The sequence below is a fragment of the Rhipicephalus sanguineus genome, chromosome 10, assembly GCF_013339695.2.
Source record: "Rhipicephalus sanguineus isolate Rsan-2018 chromosome 10, BIME_Rsan_1.4, whole genome shotgun sequence".
NCBI lineage: Eukaryota > Metazoa > Arthropoda > Arachnida > Ixodida > Ixodidae > Rhipicephalus > Rhipicephalus sanguineus.
The window spans coordinates 31,792,394-31,812,389 of NC_051185.1; the positions used below are offsets into that span (position 1 = coordinate 31,792,394).

The 19,996-nt window shown below is 46.3% G+C and overlaps 1 protein-coding gene across 1 annotated transcript; it reads left to right on the top strand.

Moving 5' to 3' along the window:
- Positions 1-743: 743 nt before the first annotated feature.
- Positions 744-9,444, top strand: LOC119371626 (leucine-rich repeat-containing protein 15). Its single transcript, XM_037642076.2, has 4 exons — positions 744-1,155; positions 3,318-3,564; positions 6,244-6,430; positions 9,149-9,444. Exons 1-4 carry the CDS (start codon positions 758-760, stop codon positions 9,322-9,324), a joined length of 1,008 nt encoding a protein of 335 aa, XP_037498004.1. The 5' UTR covers positions 744-757; the 3' UTR covers positions 9,325-9,444.
- The last annotated feature ends 10,552 nt before the right edge of the window (positions 9,445-19,996 follow it).

Consider the following 19,996-nt stretch of genomic DNA (forward strand, 5'->3'; position numbering starts at 1 on the left):
ACATTTGCAGGCCACGCTGCCATAGGAGTACATGCTACAGCAGCCTGCGAACTTCTGACCCCCTCACCCACGTACCTACTCCAAAAGCCAAACTGTAGCCCTCAAACAGTCACGCCATGTCAGATTGTCGGGTACCCTTAGAATAGCAGCGCTGTCGATACAGTGATCCCAAAATCAGACGAAAAACAACTATGCATCGGTAAAGGTGTACGCTGTGGACTGATTAATGGTGTAGGACTATTGGCAGTAAATTCACACTATCTTAAAATCCAAAGTCAAGGTGGTAGCCGACGGATGAAAACGCCAGGTGTAACAAGCGTTGAATCGATAGAACAAGCTGTCTCAGATAGGTTGGCCGACGCTCGTCTTCGTTGGTCTCTGTCTCGCGTCTTCCCTTGCGCTGTAATCACAATTTGAAATAGAATACCAACTAGCCCGCACTCAGACGTCGTTTTGATAAAGTCCCCCTATCGAAACATCGGCCATCCTGTCTACGGCACCTTCTAATGACAATTGCTCAGGTTTTACGTCTCGAAAGCGTGATGTGATTACGAGGGAAGCCGTGGTGGAGGGCTGTTTGGACCACCTGTTTGGACCACCTGTAGTCCTTTAACGTGCACCTATATCTAAGTACACGGGCGTGTGGCATTTAGCCTCCGTCGAAGATGCGGCCGCCGCGGCCTCGATTCGATGCCGCGACCTTCGGTTCCCTGCGGCACCTTTTGTTTGTTCAACACTTTAGAAATGTTATCTTGGAATGTCTCTCGCAGGGCGGTGGAGCATTTCTCTGCTTCTCGTTGCTGCGGTGTGTATGGGCCTAACGTTAGCGAACTGTCCGGACGCGACAAGTCTGCGTCCGTGTACGTGCGACCATGAAGGCATCAATTGCATGCGCGCCAACAGCACGACTCAGCTGATACAAGCCTTCAGGAGCGGCAACGCACTCTCCAGAGAGCATAAGGAGCTGTGGATACAGAAGACTCCCATAAAGTCGTTCCGGGCGGGCGTGCTGGGAAACTTCAAGTTCGAGCGAGTTCACCTCGAGCGCAACGCCAACTTGAGCTACTTCACGCTGGATTCCCTGATGAACTTCAACGGGCTCCTCAACGTTCTCAGCGTGTACGGCAATGCACTTCGGACGTTCGAGTTTGACAAGTAAGCCCTTTAAAGCTATTAAATTAGGGGTGTGCGAATATTCAAAACCAGAAGCAGTCGATTGGAAGAGCTCGGCATTCAATTCGATGCGCACGGCGTTTTCGGTATTCCAAATAGTCGAACGAAATGAGACTTCCTAACATCACGAAAATTGAGCACAAAGAATTAGATAGTCGCGCTTAATTTAGCAGAATTTGACGCAGTTATTTCCACTTGCCCCGTTCTCCCTGGTTCGCATTACATCGATTCCCACGGTTGGGATCTGACCGATTGGTATTTTGGATAGTCACCCCGAATAAAAAAAATGTTTTAGAACTTCTGCAACATCCCACCTTCCACCGATTTATTGGAATAATCCTAATTCATATGTGTCTACAAAAGAACGCATACATACACACGCACGAACCTATATAAATGAGGGAATGTCACAGCCCCCAACACCAGATAAAAATTCCTGCCTACACCGCTGCCGCCTATCAATATGCTGATGGTCCGATAGTGTTCAAAGGGGTACTGACACCTTTTTTTGAAGGCGAGCTTACTCTGCCATACAAGTCTCCTCCATACAGAGACGCCTCTGAGCAAGTGTGAAGCTCAGCAAATACTGATACGATATTTCATTTTGATAATAAAGTCAATTTTTCCATAGCGCTCCTACCGGCATCGACACTAGCGTGATGTCAGGCTACAGTACTGATTCTGGTGACTTCACGCAGCAGTCTGGCTAGTTGTGATGACGTCAGGTACCAAAACTTTCTAGATGACCGCTTGTGCGTCACGAAAACATTAAAAATGGCGGCTTGTGCGTCACCAAAGGAGCCACGGTACAGCCACGCTGAGGAGCGGCCGTGGAAACGTCACTATATATTGTGCGAGCAAGTGACAAGAAGCTCGTACCGTGTTGTGACGTCAGGGTACAGTAGGAACCGAAACCAGCTTTTAAAAACGTATTGTAATTACTTTTTCAGTGTGCACTCGCGCTTAGCACTGCCTTTTATAGGCTCTTGAGAGCTTGGCCTTTCATTTGATGCAAAAAAATGACAACTGCAAATTGTCGTGTCGATACCCCTTTAAAGCAAGCCTCTTTTGCACATATCTGGCTATTTCTGCCCGTTCCATATCATCACACATCATCAGCGGCACACACATTTATTGCATTTATGCTGTGTGTAATTTGGTGTGTACTATATTCAGCAGTATGCACATAGCTTCAAATCCAAATTCGTCTGATACTCGGATGGCGCTGCGAAAAATAAAGTGGAAAGGGTAACGCTTTTCCGTTAACTGTGCTCACTATCACCATGCGTCTTTTCTTATACGACACGCATAACGTACAACACAGGTAACAGCTTCATGTTCCAGCGCCTGTTGTGGCACTCACACGCAGCAAAGAGTCCTACTGTGTTTTATACCATTTTGCTCAATTTTGATGTGTGCTACACACAAAGTGAATTAAAAACGGTAATAGCCATAGAGTTTCTTACAATAGTTACGGTAGGGAACTCTGGCGCAGAGATTGTTCAACCACCATGGGAATGATGGGTAGTACATGGATTTGCCTAAGTTTCGTGCTAGCGGCATCGAACGCACTTGGGGCTTTGTTGATTGTCCTTTGGATTTAGTACCGGATAAGAAAATAAGTCTTTGTGAACCTTGTGAGCATAATTGGTGAGCCTAAAAGGTTCAAGGTGGTGAAGTGGGACCGCTGAACTATTTCTAACCCCCCTTCCCCGAATGTTTTAAAATTTTGCATGGGTACATATACACGCACACATGCAAACGCACGCCCGAACATACATCATGTATGGTTCAACAACGCCCACTCCCCCCTCCGAATTGCATTTCTGGCTACGCCTCTAGCTACAGGCCCGCACGGAGCCGAAAGAATGAAACCTAGGCAAATCCATGTACCGTGCATCATTCTTATGCTGGCTGAAGCGTCATGTTTTGCAGCTCCCATAACCCTAGTGCCAGATATCACTCTAGTGAACTATTACGAAACTTTATGCTAACAGCTTTGATGTAACTTTGAACTATGGTGAATAGCGTGGATCTCGTGCCAGTGCCCCAGGCACTGCCACGCAAACTGGGCCGCTTGCCATGCCGCGCATTTATCTGCTTTGTGCAGCGTTTGATGAACAATGTCGCTTGACACAATGCAGGCTGCCACGCTTCCCGAACCTGTTCGCGCTAAACCTGGGCGGAAACCGTCTGACGAGCATCCCGGACAACGCATTCCGTAACCCCCACCTGCAGAAGCTCGGGCTGAGGGAAAACCCCATCACGTCCATTGGCCGAAGGGCTTTCTACGCACTCTCCAGTCTCAAGGAACTCGACCTCAGCCACACAAGGCTCGCCACTCTGGGCCCACTCTCGCTTTCTATACTGCGGACACACCCGGAGCTCAGGGTAAGAAATACATAAATATTCACATGGTCCCTTATGCGTTCGCCTAAGAGTAGAGTAGAGTAGAGTAAAGTAGCTCTTTGTATTCCTGGCACGCACCCACGCTGGGCGATTGGTCATGAACCGGATAGCTTTAACAGAAAATTCTTAAATTGTAAGTTATATTTTTTCTGTTTTTAAATATGAAAGAAATAAAATTTAGACAAACTCCCAATATTAAGAATAGCGAAATAGGCAAAAGGGGATACAAGTGATGAAGCGGAGAATTTGAAAAGAAAAAATGAAGTAATTTGAAAGAGATAAAAAAAAACAGGAGTAAATATTGATTTTACAGCCTAAACCTCTTTGAACGTTTAAGAAACTCGTGCAAAGCATTGGTAACTTTCTCGTCACTGTATCCAAGAGACAAAGGCAACGAAGAAAGTAAATTTGGTGCATTTAAATAGAATTTAAGGAGTCTGAAGATGACATGTAAAGTAATTTTGAGCAATGTAGAGGATCTTTTACATCAAATGAGATAAGGCTCTGTTGTCTCGTGGACTCCGCAACAACTACAATTAGGGCAAGTTGCCAGACCAATCGTATTTAAATAAAAGTTTAGACACGTAGTTTGACAAATGGGAGAACTCGAAAGTGAAAACCGATGTCTTTTCCTTCTCAGTTGCTTGTATCGATCGTGCTCGTTTGCTCGTCGCACCTTGTTTGCTCGAGCGTGCGACGATTATTCTTACCGACTGTTTTATAGCACCTAGCCGCAGTCTCGGTTTCAGAGAGCGCTGAGACAGGCGGGACACAGTGGGGTTTTCATGTAAACATAGCTGGCTACGTGAGCACACTAAACCGCGTCAACAGGATCCCCGCGTTGACAACTCTTTTCAACGAAGGCTTCCTGGGTGTCACCATAATCCACTCTGGGATGTTGTCTAATATGCGTGAGCCCCAAAATGCGCTGCCGATGAAAGGACATCAGCCTTTGTACTCCCGTGCAAATCGATGAAGCAGGTGCTCCGCGATTCTGTTGAAAAGGTCTGCTAGCAGAGAGCACTCGCAAGGAGCATGGCAGGATACACCAACTCGTGATGCAGGTGGCTGTTGGTTGTTTACATGCAAAACAAGTTGGTGAGGATGTCGTGAGGTTGTGCGTTTCGCGTTCAGTGACGCAAACGCACTTTAAAATTGAATTTAAATATGTTCTAGGGTATATTAGCCGTTGATATCTTGTAGGTGATGTGTGTGCGCTTGTGTCCACACAAATCTATCCTACAAGCTATCTCGCCTTAAAAATTTTGCGCGAGTACTACCGTTTTAGAAACACTGTTGAAACATCTATGCAATGAAGAATAAACAAAAAAATGGCCGTGTATCTGCGTGCTTCGCTGCAAATGTCGTCGAAAGACGATAGAGGAGCACAGCATTAGAGTTAAGCAATGCTACCTTTGGGCGGCAGAGTTGCGTATAGGTCTGGCTAGCAACAATGGGTATGTCGCGAAGACTCACTCCGTTTTTGCAGGCGACATGCCTACCGGATCACATGTTTGGCGTGTCGAAAACCGGTGATTTACTTTAATGTGAATGATTAGTGTCAATCCAGTTCGCTACAGCGGCGCCATCGAGAAATACAAAACTTGGCCCCAGCGTCAGCTTCTCCGCAACGCATGGTTGCTAGCGGCGTTTGGAAGACAGGATGCGCAACTCTGCTACCTAAAGTTAGCATATGCAGTAACTCTACGCTGCATGAGATATGGGCGCTATCTGGCAATACGTCGGGAAACGAGCTTGTGCAGAGGGCACGGAGGAGGAAAGTTCTTTCCCTCCTCCGTGGCAGTGGGCTTTCATCGGCGCGTCGCATTTTCAGCGCAGCTTAAGAAACTAGGGTCTTTAGAATTACGTATCTATCTATTTTCTATTAAAGGAACACACCACCTAATACTTACCTAGTGATGTTACACCTCAGATATGTGCAATATTTACTTTTTGATCGACAACGTTCACAAGTATGAACAGCCGTACCAGTTCAAGCTGGGTGGGCGATAAGCAAGTGGTTCAACTTTGGCCGGGTGGCTGAATCGGGTGACAGACAGACAGACAGACAGACCAAAATTTCTGCGTTTAAGTTCCCAAAGGAGCAAATAGGATTGAGAACGAAAGATACTATTTCACCAAAACTTTCCTTACAACGCTGACTTTAGAGGACTTAATAATAAGTGGAAAGCCTAAGATGGCTCATCAAACGCGAACATTGACCGTCGGCGTCGACCATCGTCCCGCGGCTTTGGCGACAGCAAGATTGTTGCAAGAACTCACCATCACGTGATGACGCACCATATGACGTCATCATGACGTGACGGATGTCCAAAATTTGTGACGGCATATAATATGACGTCATGTGATGGCGTATTCACATTGCATTGTCTCTTGGTGAAATATGGGCCAACTACGCAGGCAGTGCAAAACCAGGTGAAGTGCAGATAGCTTGGAGTGCCTCCAATCCTGAAGGCAGTCCAGAATCACATTGTGTGCAGAAAGCTTTCGTAGGGCGCGGGGGAGGATCAATACATCGACTGAGAAGCAAAATAAGCTCGCTTTTGCCTTCGTGTAGTTTTAGGCGAATGCGTTAGGGGTCTTGCGAGTTCTTGGATAGCGCTATTCTAAATTTGTTTCTGTTACCAACTGCTTTCACAGATCCAGCTCCACAATGCTGGCATCAGGGCCATAAACCCCAACGCCTTCGACCATGCGGCACCCCTTGTGCTCAACCTGGGCAACAACAGTCTGGCTTCTCTGGAAAGGAACCCTTTCGAACCTCTCATTTTGCGCATGTATCAGAACGCGAGGCAATTGGGCACACTACCAATCATCAGCGTCGCAGGTGAGCCATTATCATACCTCTTTAATTTAACTTGTCATCGAACAGGAAGTTTGTCTTGTTTGAGTTCTGTATACATTGTACTGTGTGCATCGGGACACAGCCCTCAAACATGCTTGACATCGATTATATCGAGTTGAAGCTTTCGCTCTGAGTTTTAAAAATTTTGAAGAGTGTCCGTGGATTGGCTTCAGATATTCAATATCCTTTTAAATGATTCAGTTTACTACTTTTAAATGATTCAGGGATTCAGGGTACTAGAAGTCATATTTGACAGTTCACCTTCAATATCGTCCAATTTCTCACAAGCATTCTGGGAAGCGAAAAAATCGGGAGCCATCGCACTATCGGCAAAATGGGGGTCATTACGAAGTTTGGCGTGTGGGAACCTGACCTACTACTCTTTTCTTTCTTTCTTTCTTTCTTTCTTTCTTTCTTTCTTTCTTTCTTTCTTTCTTTCTTTCTTTCTTTCTTTCTTTCTTTCTTTCTTTCTTTCTTTCTTTCTTTCTTTCTTTCTTTCTTTCTTTCTTTCTTTCTTTCTTTCTTTCTTTCTTTCTTTCTTTCTTTCTTTCTTTCTTTCTTTCTTTCTTTCTTTCTTTCTTTCTTTCTTTCTTTCTTTCTTTCTTTCTTAAATGTGGCGATATGAAATGACAAGCCACCCCGATAATCTCTATTAAAGATGAGATTGGCATATCAGAAATGGCTGATCGCCGATAAGCTCACCATGGAGAGAGCATCAACAATGTTAAAATGGTGCGTACGAATACGTGCGTTCCCGGCACACCTCCGTGGACCTTGTTTCCGTATATCCGCGGGCGCCAAGTTTTTCTTTTCTTGCCCCTTTTTTTTTCTCTCTTATGCCAATTCGTGAGGCATAAGAGCTTCGCTTAAAAAGGTATCGATTCAGCACTCTTTCGGTACTACACGTGAGAAGTCTTCCTGCTCTCTTAAACGGCCTCTAATCAACCTTTAAAAATAGAAAGAACAAGCGCCTTATTCTCTCCCGGCGTTTCCCGTCTTTTTAGCACAATGCGGTACGCCAGCAGTCCGTTCACGTGACGTCACGAGGAAATAAGGTCTGGATTGGTCTAAATACGAGGTATATCAGTTGTGATTCGACTCCTACCTTGCTTTGTCATCCAGTCGCACGCCCGTTCTGCCTTGTCTGGCGTGACTATCGCCCCGCCACTGTGCTCTAGTGGTTATTGCACTCGGCTGCTAACCCCAAGGTCGCGGGATCGAATCCCGCCTGCGGCGGCTGCATTTACAATGGAGGCGAAAATGTTTGAAGCCAGTGTACTTAGATTTAAGTGCACGTTAAAGACCCCCGGGTGGTCGAAATTTCCGGAACCCTCCACTACGGGCGCCCCTCAATCATATCGTGGTTTTGGGACGTTAAACCCTAGGTATTATTATTAGGGCGTGACTATCATGCGCGATCAACTGTGTTTTGTGAGTTTTCGACCACTCGAGTGGAAATAACCGCGTGTAGCCGAAAATCGCGAAATACTGATAAGCTCGACGCTTATTGCTGAAATTATCAAAGTGTTTTATGAAGAAATACGCGGCGAGGAGGAGATAGCGCCTCTAGGAAGGGCTCGAAATAAACCACTCTCGCGTCTCTGATCTCGAAGTCAACTCGAAACAGTGTACGCGGCACTGTTTACGCGTGCTTCCTCTACCATCCCCCGTTTCGCTAAACATTAAACAAACATTAAGACAACTTTTTTTGTGCCTTCAACAGTTTACATCTGTGGAGAATTTCCGCGTTTCTTATTTCTCAGTTTGTGTGTTTGTATAGTGTTTTTATTTCTTTCCGTCATTCGCAAAATGTAATTAAGTATATGCCTAATTAGTTTAACATATCTTCCATGTCTTTCTCTTCCTTAAGAAGCATCGCATGCGGCTTCGTGTTTGCGGTCGGCATACTAAGTGTGTTTATTTTTGGCATAAAAAACACGAAATGTACTACCTTGCGGTATTGTTACCGCGAGTGCACGAAATGGGTCTCTTTTAAAGACGTCTTTCTTGGGATACTTGAACGCAGAAATTTTGGCCTGTCTGTCTGTCACACGGTTCAGCCACCCGGTTAAGCACTTGCTGAACGCCCAGCCATCTTGAACTGTTAGCTGCGTTCATACTTGTGAACATTGTCGATCAAAAAGCAAATATTATGCATATCTGAGGCGCAACATCAATACGTAAGTATTAAATGGTGTGTTGCTTTACCAGAAAATACATAGATACATAACTCTAAAGACCCTAGTGTTTCTTAAGCTGCGCTGAAAATGTGACCCTATGCACGAAACAGCCCTCTGTCGACAATATGGTGCTGCCACCTGGTAGTGGCCCGGGGTTCTGCACAAGCTCATGTTCCCCGACGCCGCTGCCAGAAGGCATCCATATCTCACGCAGCGCCTCCTGCATTTTATCAATGCGAGCCAGATGCGGCCGGTTGAACATATAGCAGGCGCTGCCTGAGGCAAGGCAAGATATAAATGGCAGAAGACTATCGTCTTTCGACGACATTTGCCGCGAAGCACGCAGACACATAGCCATTTTTTTTTTTGTACCGCATTCACTCATGCTGTATGCCTTTGCAAGGGGGGCCCAAATACCCGTTAAGTAAACAGACTTTCACGTTTTGTTCACACCTACTCTGTTTCTTTGTGTGTATGTCATGAAATATGGAAATTAATTGAATTGGATTGAACATCGCAGGAAATCCTCTTACATGCCGCGGATGCTCGTACAGGTGGCTGGTCCAGTACAGGTTCTCCGCCCAAGTACGGGCGATTCTGCATGGCTTCCAGTGTCCCGACGGCTACGGTCTGTCCAGCATTAGCGATCAGAGAATTGACTGCTGGGATCCCTGGAACTTCGCGAGCATCGGCTAACTTATTTAAAGAAAAACGTGTAGTACATGTATATGCATCACCATCGAACGTATTAAACATCACCACCATGATATCCTGTACTCGTATTCAAGTGTCCACTGTACTTTCTCTGCTGAATGTCTGCGGTCTGTGAAATCGCGTTGAAGACTTCCGCAATGAGGCATGACCAGTTGTCAATAATTAAACGTGATTAGTGAATTGAAATACGTGATTACATCCTTCCTGGGTCTGACATAGAATGTCGAGAGCTTCTGGGGAAACACGAAAGCAGGAGAGGAGAAGCATGATAAAAGAAAGGCAAGAAGGTTAACAGGGGCTGAGCCCGATGTGAGACCCTGCACTGAGGAAGGGGAAGAAAAGTTATAGATGCGGAGAGGAAGGTCACTATTGCTGCCGATGTAACAACAGTTCCGGGTGACATCACAAACGGTGAATCAGTGCGGAATCTTTAAGAAACCGCAACAGCTGTTTCGTTGCCTTTTAGAGCTGTGACGCGAAGTCCCACGGTCCAAAGATCTTGTCGACGGTGAGACAGTTTCCGTCCAGGTGATGCATAGGAGTACGACGGTGAAGCCTCTCTTTTTGCGTAGCAATAGCACAGGAAGTGCTCAATTGTTTCTCAGATAGCGCAGTCGTTGCACTCGGCGCTGCCGGCGATTTCCATCCTATAGGAATAGCCATAGGTGAATGCTAAACAAAGACGTAGAAGGCCCAGCACTGTATCTTCCTACCTGGAAAGACCAGGCAGCAGCCTCCGCCGCAGTGATTGGTCTAGAGATTACAATCAACGGTAAGTGAACCCCGGTGTTTGCCACTTATGTTGCGTCGTCCTGTGCGCTACCTCACTCACGAAGATACTTCCGCAAGGTAAGGATCCCGTAAAGGTAGAATATGCTACCTCACTCGGGGAGCAGTAAGAAAAACTGACAGGGTCCCTTGCGCATTCAGTTAAGGCGACTCGAAGGCGAAAGCGATCTCCTCTTTCTTCCAAGTCGATGTACTGATCCTGCCCTGCCACCCTTCGAAAGCTTGCTGCACCTGAAGTGGTGTTGCACTGCATCCATGAGTGGAGACGCCTCCCCTAGTTTTGTATTGCCTCCGTGATCGGACCATCTTTGACCAAGCTACGATGTCATGACATGACGTGAATAAGTGACGTTACGTCACGTGACGTCGCAGTGACGTCATGATGGTACTAATTTTGGCGATATGTGACGTCATCGTGACGTCATATGGTGACGTAATCCGGTGATCAGGGAAGTTTCAGGGAACGGAAGTTTCAGGGAAGTTTCAGGGAAGGGAATCAGGGAAGTTTCGCGTTTAATGAGGCATCATAGGCTTTTGCTTTATTAAAGTCACACCTTCCCTTATCCATTTGCCTAAAACGACACGAGGGCGCAAGCCGAGCCGACATCTTTTTCTTCTCAGCCTACTGTAATGATCTCCCACTTTCGTTAAGGGGGGTGGGGGTGAAAGGCCCTTGTTATGACTGTCACTGGCGACACGTCGTCTGTGAAATTTCGCCAGCAGTGCATTCCCACAGAACTCGAGACACCTTAATCGGTCCCTGATTCTGGCTTTCCGCTACGGGCAGCAACACCACAATGGGAAGAAAATGGTGCGAGCTCCGATGAGGGAAGACGTCACAGCTAGCGCCGCCTTCACAATGGGCCGTTGTGGCTTGTTGGGGATGCTAAGGCGTCGAACGAGCTCGTGTGTTTGGACCAGAGCAATTACAGGTCGCCATAATTCTTTTCCTACCCTTCTGGGGAGAGCCAGAGGAACTCGCCCGACATTCCGTTCTCCCGGCCTGACCCCACGTGTGTGTCATTGACCGCAAGTACTTTGCTACATAAACGAGTGCAACGACCCATCTGCGACAGTGTGTTATTGGTGTTATTAGTCTGATCTTGGCGGGTGGTGTCTTGTATGTGATTGGCTACAGTCAAGAAGGAGGAGCAAGCCTGAGGTGTTATAACAACGGTGCTGAGTGAGACACGACGCCCTGGGCCCTGGGTTAATGGCTCAGCCAGTTCGCTCATCTCACTATGGAAATAAGTCTGTAAAAAGTGGAATTAAACCTGTTTGTTTTCGTTTTCCCAACTTTCAAGCATCAGTTCCTCAACCCGACGACTCAATCACGCTACAAAATAGAGTCCGGGCCCAACACAACCCCGGGCCACAACTGGTACCAGCGGTGGGAAGAAGCTAAACCCAAGCCACGACACCTTCAACTGACTACAGCTGCGTGCCGTGCGCGATATACCGTCTATTTTTTCTGACAGATGTAGAAAATACTTGGTTTACCTTTAATGACATCTGCATAGTACATCAGAAAAAGTATTACGTGCAGCTGACATCCGCTAATGTTGAAAAGCACTACTGACAGTTGGTTAAGAAAAATTCAATAAAGACGTTCTGGAACACTCACGTTAGGGCACACATTGCAATTTATGGATTTAAGCGGGCAAGCTTACGAGGCGTACACACTTAGAAGTAAGAAAGAAAGGGGATTGTCCGATGGGCTTGTTTTTTGTATTATACACAACTAATGAAGCCGACAGGCGATTGAGTCAAGGAAAGCACGGGGAACATTATTTACGGTTTCGTAACTACAGTGTCTTTCCATCGGTGGGATCCGAACCCACAACCTCCAGGTTCAGATCTCACCGACGGAACTGGTGATTTTTCTCGCCCTTTATCCCTTTCAATTTAAGTGAGAATCATAACACTACAGTTAAGAAACCATAAATAATGTTTCCTATGCTTCCCTTGGCTTAACTGTCTGTTGGTTTCATTAGTTGTGTAACATACCCTTGGAGTGATACATGACGATTGCGCAGATATTGTGATATCAGCCATCAAACGTGCGGTGAAAATACAGTGCGCTTCCTATTTCTTTTATAACAAAGCAACGTTTTGTGCCTTCAAGCACCAAAGTTACTAGAACACCCACGTATTTCACGGCACAGTTCGTGAATGTAGATATCGCAATGCATATATTGAAATTCATGCCGGCCTGAAAGTTCATTCAAATTGGATACGCCAAGCCAACAGACAGGCTACAATTCGCCAGTTGCAAGTACTTGTTGCGAAGTAGTTCATTGTAGAGAACTAGAGATTCTTAGCTAATTAGTCATTATAATGAGTGTGATTTTATGATTTGTGGACGTCAGGAGCATCCGGTGGTTTAGTTCGGAAGAAGTCTTCTTTTTTCGTAGGAAGTCCTATACGACTTTTTGGCAGCTGCCAGAAACAGAGAATGAGGTATAGATTTAGTGCCGTTACATACGCTTCGCGAGCCCGTTGGTTTTGGATATGGTAAAGAAAAGAGTTACCTTGAAAGTGCAGAAGGTTGGTGAAGACAGTGTAATACATATACCGTCTTTTTTTTTATTTCCGGAGCTGCCCACTGCAGTTTTCGTAGGGTTTTGAACCTAAAGGAAAAGGAACCAGAGCAGCGGGCCTAAAGAAAGGATCCAGACCAACAAAACGAAAAAGATAAACGAAGACCACACGGGATTCCATACATCCGCGAGTTCTCCCACAATCTTAAGAAGATTGCTAACAGACATGAGGTACAAGTGCTGTTTTCCTCCCCATATAAGTTAACTGAGATTTGTCCTTTATTGACTAATGATCAGAAGAAATCTTGCTGAAAGAAGCATTCTCATCGTTACACCGATTGTGTAACACACGTGGTTTACAAGATACCACTCAGGTGCGCTAAAGCGTACATTGGTCAGACGGGCTGATGCTTCAATATCGCAGCGCGTGAACATTTCTTGGATGTAAGAAACAAATCAGGCGGACATCTCACAGATCACTGCAAAGAGTGCAAATGCACAGCACATTTTCATCACGTGGCAACTGTCAAGCGTGCAAAAATAAAAACAAAGAAAAATCATAGAGGCCGCTGACATTAGGAAATCAGATTTCAACTGTGTAACTACTCCAAATGTGTACATACCTGACAAAGAAATGCCCTTTTAGAGTACACCTCTAACGTGCCCGTTCCTGCGTTGAGCGGCGTCGCCGTTGGCGTCGGCGGCATAACGGATAGAGCGAACGAGGACGAGATAGAGCGATCGCGGAGTCTGCCGATATCATGAGCCACAAGCCTCTAACCTCGCTTTCTTCCTCCGTCACGCGCGCTGGCCCGTCGGTCGGAGCTCGTGCGCATGCAGGGCTGCCACGTGCACTGCGGCTGGCTTCGCTTGTCGTAACGAGGCTGTCGGCGTTTCGCTTGGTTCGTGACGCCTGCAATGCACAGAGTGGTGGTGTAGCACTCGAGCGCCGGCAGTTTCTGTGGCAATATGTAACAAGATATGTAACGAACGTTACATTGCTACAACCTCGGATAACCAAAACACAGTTGGCTTTGCCCCAACACGAACATGCACTCAGAATACACATTAGGCAGTATCGTAACCGTCGGTGAATTTTTCGTTTGGGCACCTATGATGCGTTTCGATTTGTTGATGACATGCGCGCATGTATAAAAAGGAAACGGCCAGGAGAGCACAAAGTCGTACGCAGCTAGATAGATAGACAGACAGATACGCTCAAAGTCGCAGCAGTTCGCTAAGAAATGCTTCGCATTTAAAACTGGCTTCGTGCTTTTCGAGAAACTCAGTTGGAAGTCAGCGCCAGTCTATGTTGTTTATGTGTCTTCTCTTGTCCTCGTTTCTTCGCGCTGCATCGACTTTATATCAAGATATGCACCAACTAGCTCACTAACGGATTCTTCAATACCAGATGGAGTCTGGGTCCAACGCAACCCTGACGCCAAAACAATACAGAGCGCAGAAGTGAACAAATGACGAAAAGACAACGGGACCAGTGCTCGTGTAGTCTGCTGGTCCTGTGTTCGGTTCTGAGCTATGTATTCTGCTTAGCGATTATCAGCCAATACACCCAAACCCTATTCCTTCCAGACTTGGCTGTCGGCCACGTGGTAAGATGTACACTGCAGCGCAAAACAGACAGACATCTGAAGCAAATAATGGGACATGGCAGGTATTTCAATGCATAAACAATAACGGCGATGAAAAACACGATGGCCTCCCACGTGTGGCGCGTGACCACGCGACTGAGCTATTGTGATGGTGCCAAAGAGATAATCGTCCCTTGATAAATGCACGCATGACAGACGAGCAGAGAGCAGGAAATGACAAGGAACTGCGCAAATAAAGATAAATGCAGATATCCTATCTGTGCATGGTGGCTATGGCCTGAAATTTTCTGTGAAGAATATGGCACCTTCATTTTCAGATAGCGATAGCAACAAGGAAGTCCTACATCTGTTTTCCCACTTGCGTTGTGAATAAGTCATAGAATTAGTTGCCGGAGAGGCCGAGTGTGTGACGGTATTGCCAGGCGTTTGCAAATCCAACGCCTGCAATACTGTAACGTGCCGCAAAGCGGCGCATTGAAAGAGCCATGAACGCGCACCTGAGGTACACGTATGCGCAGTTAACGCCAAAAACTTGATTAAGGCGAAAGCCTTGGATGCTTCATCAAACGCGAAAAGTGACCGTCGGTGTCAACACGAGTAATGTACAACGTTATTCATCATCATGTGATGACCTCACCCTACGAGTCACTATGATGACACCGGTCGCGATTAGCTTATTGTTACGTCATCACGATGTTGTTGTGACGTCACATAAGGAGACGTCACATGATGATGCCGTTACATGATATCATCGCTCGGTCAAAGGCGGCGATCCCGGATACACGTGCTACACAGCCACGTTGGGTGCAGAAACATTTGGGGGGGGGGGGGGGGGATGGAATAAATGCAATAGGCTAAGCAGGAAAAAATGGATTTCGCCTTCAAGTGGTCTTAGGCAAATGTGTAAGGAGCCCTGTGAGTGATGCAACCTTTGCCAAACGTGTCATACTCTGCTAAAATTATAGAGGTCTCCTGGGACACTCAGTGTTATTCTAGATTTAGTCTCTTCTGCATAAAGCACAGCAGAGGTTTGTAATGCTGCATATCTTCAATTTTGTTAACCACAGTTGTTGATCAAAAATATTTTTTTTTTCAAACAAAAAACGATCGCACATTCCTTGCCACTTGTATTTTCTTCAAGTACCTGCTCCCCTTAGACAAGACCTGAAATCGCGGGCCGGCAGCCAAAGAACTACAACCAAATAACTTCACTATACAAAAGCCACCCTGTACTCCATGAACATTCTCACTCACTAAACCGATGCTTGTGAAGGACCGTTCAGTTACTTGTGCTATTCACGGGAGCAAACCGCTATCTTGTACTTGTTGCATCACAAACTGATTGAAAGAACACAGGAGAGAGAAGAAAGGCAGGGATTTTACCTGTTTAGAATAACCGGCACGCTAGCCTACACTGGTGAAAGGGATGAAAGAGTTTGAGTTAGAAGAGTAGAGAAAGGGAGAAAGAAACAGAAGACACACAACGTCACAACACGTCAGTCTTGCGCTGGACACAGCATCACTATCAGTCCACGGCCGCTCGTCCAAGTCTACTGTCCTCAAAAAAATGAGTAACGTCTTTATCGCCTTTATCCTCGATTACTTTTCAGGATGACATTCCAGGGTGGTTGTTAGCGATATCTGCCTGCAGTCAAGGCGAGCTAGAGCGATTGCGAGTGATCGCCTCTGCCCAACGTAGCCAGGACAGTCGCAGAAGATGTGCTGCAAAGTATCCACGATACCACAGTCGTGACAAAGAGCGTTGTCGGCCATTCTTGTACGAACACAAAATGGCTTCGTGAAAGCCACTCTCTGCCACAACCGGCATAGCACAGTAGCCTCTCTTCGGCGGAGTCAGGTTGACTCTCGAGAATGTAGCAAAGAATTAGGGTACTATTGCCGAGAATTATGGCTACAGTTTTTGTTCCATAGAGTGCGTAATATCTTGTGTCATCATTAGAAGCTTGCTAGAGGCATCAGACTTTGAAAGGGGCATAGCGTCATCCTTGTCGCCTTGCGAAGCTAACCTAGCAGCATTATCGGCACGTCAGTTGCCTATCCGGCTGCATTGACTTGGCAACCACTTAAATGTCACGTGATATCCTTTCTCAAATGCCGTATGAATGAGGTGTCTGATCTAAAATACCAGTTTTTCGTACAGTCGACGCCGCAGGGCTGATGAAGAATGTAGGGCTGCCTTGGAGTCGCTGAATATCGATCACCGCTGCGGTGATTCACGAATAAGAAGAGAAAGGGCAACGTGAAGAGCTGCAAGTAACGCGACCGACGGTGTTGTTGCGTGGTCCGTCTTAAAACTGGTGGTTACACCTGTCGCTGAGACAACCACTGCTCCGGAAAAACACCGGAGAGTCGTCGAACAGTCACTGTAGATATGTACATGGTCTGCATACCTCTCGTGCAGTAGAAGCAGAGAGAGCGGTTTCAGGACAGACGATGACAAGCGTACCTCGGTGTACCGGGAATGAGAGAAAAACTGATAACAAGAAGTACCTGTAGAGATACTTGGAAGCAATGACATCACAAGGACTCATCAGAAGAGATATTGCATAACGGTATCTCGAACTTTATTCTAGGGGCGTACCGTGGCACGATAATCTTTCTTGGGTGTCAGAAAACGGTCATTCAAGCACATGACACCAAATAATGAGACATTGTAATCCAGCTATTTTAAAGACAGTTTTTTTTTGTAATAAGATAGCTCAAGCACATCATTGTCTTTCGCTAGCTTGACCTGAGCCATGCATTCACCTCGCCATTTGTGATCAGAAAGAGCCCCGTTGCTTACTCATGTCCACGTAATATAAAAAAAGATGACAAAGCATCGAACTCTTTTGTGTTGCGGAAACACCAGACACCCTGAAGAACAAGCGACATGTACAATGGATTAACCGATAAAGGGGCCATGACAAGGTGACCCAATCATTCGCGATTTTCAGCAAAAAAAAAGAAGAAATAGAAGTAGAAGGTCTATTGTGCCTATACATATATGAAAAATGGACTGTAAAAGAAATTGTCAGTGCAAAATAAGCCCTAGAAGTCGCCGGCTATAAACCCCATACACCGCCGACGACCGCCATACTGCCACGGCATGTGTGACGTCATTTGCTGCATGATGAGGAGCCGTCGTCTTCTACCAAAGTTTCAGCCGCTGTAAATCGTTCAGTTTCAAGGCCAAGCTGAAGGAAGTCTAAATAGCAGATTGCATGTTCAGCTGACCTCAGAACAATATCGTTCGCCGGAATGCAGACGCTCGCGCAGCAAGCAGCGTGTTGCGTCACGGCTCTCGAGTGCGGCAGTGTTGTGCGACTCACGTGCCGCTCGTATGTTTGTCAAAAGTATTCATATGTAAATTAAGTGCTCGACCAAATGCGCCAAAATTTCGCCAGCTTGCTTATGAACGGCAAAGAATTATACCACATCTGACAGATTATGATCGAAAACCGGTTGTCTTGGTCCTTTTAACTTCTATTGTGACATAAATTATACGGACATTCCAAGCGCGTTATATCTTCAGTGTTAGAGTGAAAATGGGCGAGGGAAGCCGTCGATGGCGGCTCAAGCGGAAAGGTAACGCGGCAGCCGTCTCTCGTCGCGCCAGAGCCCCATAGGGATGGGACTACCCGTGGGTGGGCTGCATCGCTCCGGTAGGAATCTTGATCGACCGTGCGCGGTCGCGCGCGCCTTATCGTGACAGGGATCAGTTGACGACTAATACCTTTGTGCAGATTTGTGGTTTGCGTTGAAGCGATAGAAGACACGTAGGCTGCTTCGCACGCTGCAGAAGTCGTGTTGCATTACGCCAGGGTTTTCTTGAGTTACGCCATGTTCGGGGGCACATTTCTCCGGTGCAAGTCAACGTGTGCAAGACAATACGTAGAATGTGTCCACGAAGTCGTATCATCATCATCATCAGCCAGACTACGCCCAGTGCAGTGCCAAGCCCTCTCCCATGTTCCGCCAATCAACACGGTCCGGTGCTTGCTGCTGCCACGTCATACCTGCAAACTTTTTAAACCCATCTGCCCACCGAACTTTCTGTCTCCCCCTCGCGCGTTTGCCTTCTCTTGGAATCCAGTCAGTTATTCTTAATGACCAGTGGTTATTTGCCTACGCGCTACATGCCATGCCCATGGCTATTTCTTCTTGATTTAAACTACGATGTCCTCAGCACCCGTCTGTTCCCTGACCCACTCTGCTCGCTTCTTAGCTACACCTTAGTAAGGTTACACCTATTATTTTCCTTTCTATTGCTCGCTGCGTGGTCCTCAGTTTAAGTTGCACCTTCTTTGTAAGCCTCCAGATCCACGAATGGGTCCACAAAGTCGTATATGATATTCTTTGTCATGCGGCCATTCTTTCACTGGACTAACTGGTCCGCTGCTTGAACGACCGACTTAGAGAGCATGCCAGCAACATCAGGTCGTCGACAAGACGCACCGCAGCAGCACATTGTTCGTCGTGTGACTGTGCTCCGCTTATCGAAGACTGTGGGGTTCTCACGAAGCATCCAAATCGGATCGAGCGTGAAATCTGTGATGCCTTCATGATCAAGAAAAAAGGGAACACGTGAGTCAGCGAGACGGCAATCGCGCTTCTTGAAAAGGAGATTGCGTATTTGTCGGGTTGATGGTGCTATCAAGACACGTGGCGGACATTATGGTTGTCGCTTCCTCACCATATCATGTGGTAGTCTTACGTCTCTTTTGAGTTCTTATTGATAGTATATATTTTCAGTTGCAACAAATTTGCACACTGTTGATCGTCGGTGCTTTTGTTGTCCACTTCCTACCCTTCGTCCCATTTTCGCACTGTTTTCATCGCAGTAACATATACCAACTGGCCCTTTAAGATACCAGTCTCCAGAATACGTCACGGCTACTTCCATAAAATTTCCAGAAGTGTGTTCAAGCCTATATTAAGGCACAAGTTGGAGATTTTGGAATGAGAACTTGAGCTGATGTGCGAAATTGAATGACCTTTCGAAGAAAATAAAGAGTTCCTCATTTTGTTCATTTGCAGAAGAGTTACGGCTGCTTTTTCGAGTTACAGTACTCTTGAGTCCCCCTAATTCATACAACATTTCAATTTGTTTCAATCGCATTCATTATTCCCCCCTCTCCCCTTGCGGGGAAACTGGCTCATCCTTGTCTCAGTTTTAGGTAGTAAGTAGGTATGTATCTGCTTAGGCTAATATTTTTGACACCCTACGCCTCTGTAATAATAGATGGAGCCTGCATCCGACGAAGAATAAGCACTGAACACGTGATCACTTAGTGGCTTTGGGTCTTGATGCGAGAACTTACCAGTGAAGTCATCAAGAAAAGGAAAAACAGCCAGGAATGCCTGTGGTCGTATACGAACGTGGCTTTGTTCATGCTTCCAACGGTCACTTAGGAAAAAAATGCTAGGCCTGCGCGGAACACGCAGCACAGTCACAGCGAAAGTTGGAGTAGCGAGCTTTCTACACCCCGTTGTAAACTCTCTTGGAGCGACTCCTGCAAGTACAGTTGCGTGGTACACACAACGTAATAAATCATAATTTTGAGAAGTAATGAAGTACTTACTAGGCCATTATTCACCATTCTGCTGAGAAGCGAGGTATCCATTACGCGTATGTGAGTCATTTATGCACTTTGTTGATGCTGTGGCTGATGACGATGAAGAATTATGGCTGAGCCCTTTGTAATGGGTCGG

Excerpts from the sequence above, each read along its gene's own strand:
- LOC119371626 (XM_037642076.2), top strand. The coding sequence starts at position 758 with ATGTCTCTCGCAGGGCGGTGGAGCATTTCTCTGCTTCTCGTTGCTGCG. Across the intron at positions 1,156-3,317 it reads CGGACGTTCGAGTTTGACAA|GCTGCCACGCTTCCCGAACC; the intron begins GTAAGCCCTTTA and ends GACACAATGCAG. Across the intron at positions 6,431-9,148 it reads ACCAATCATCAGCGTCGCAG|GAAATCCTCTTACATGCCGC; the intron begins GTGAGCCATTAT and ends TGAACATCGCAG.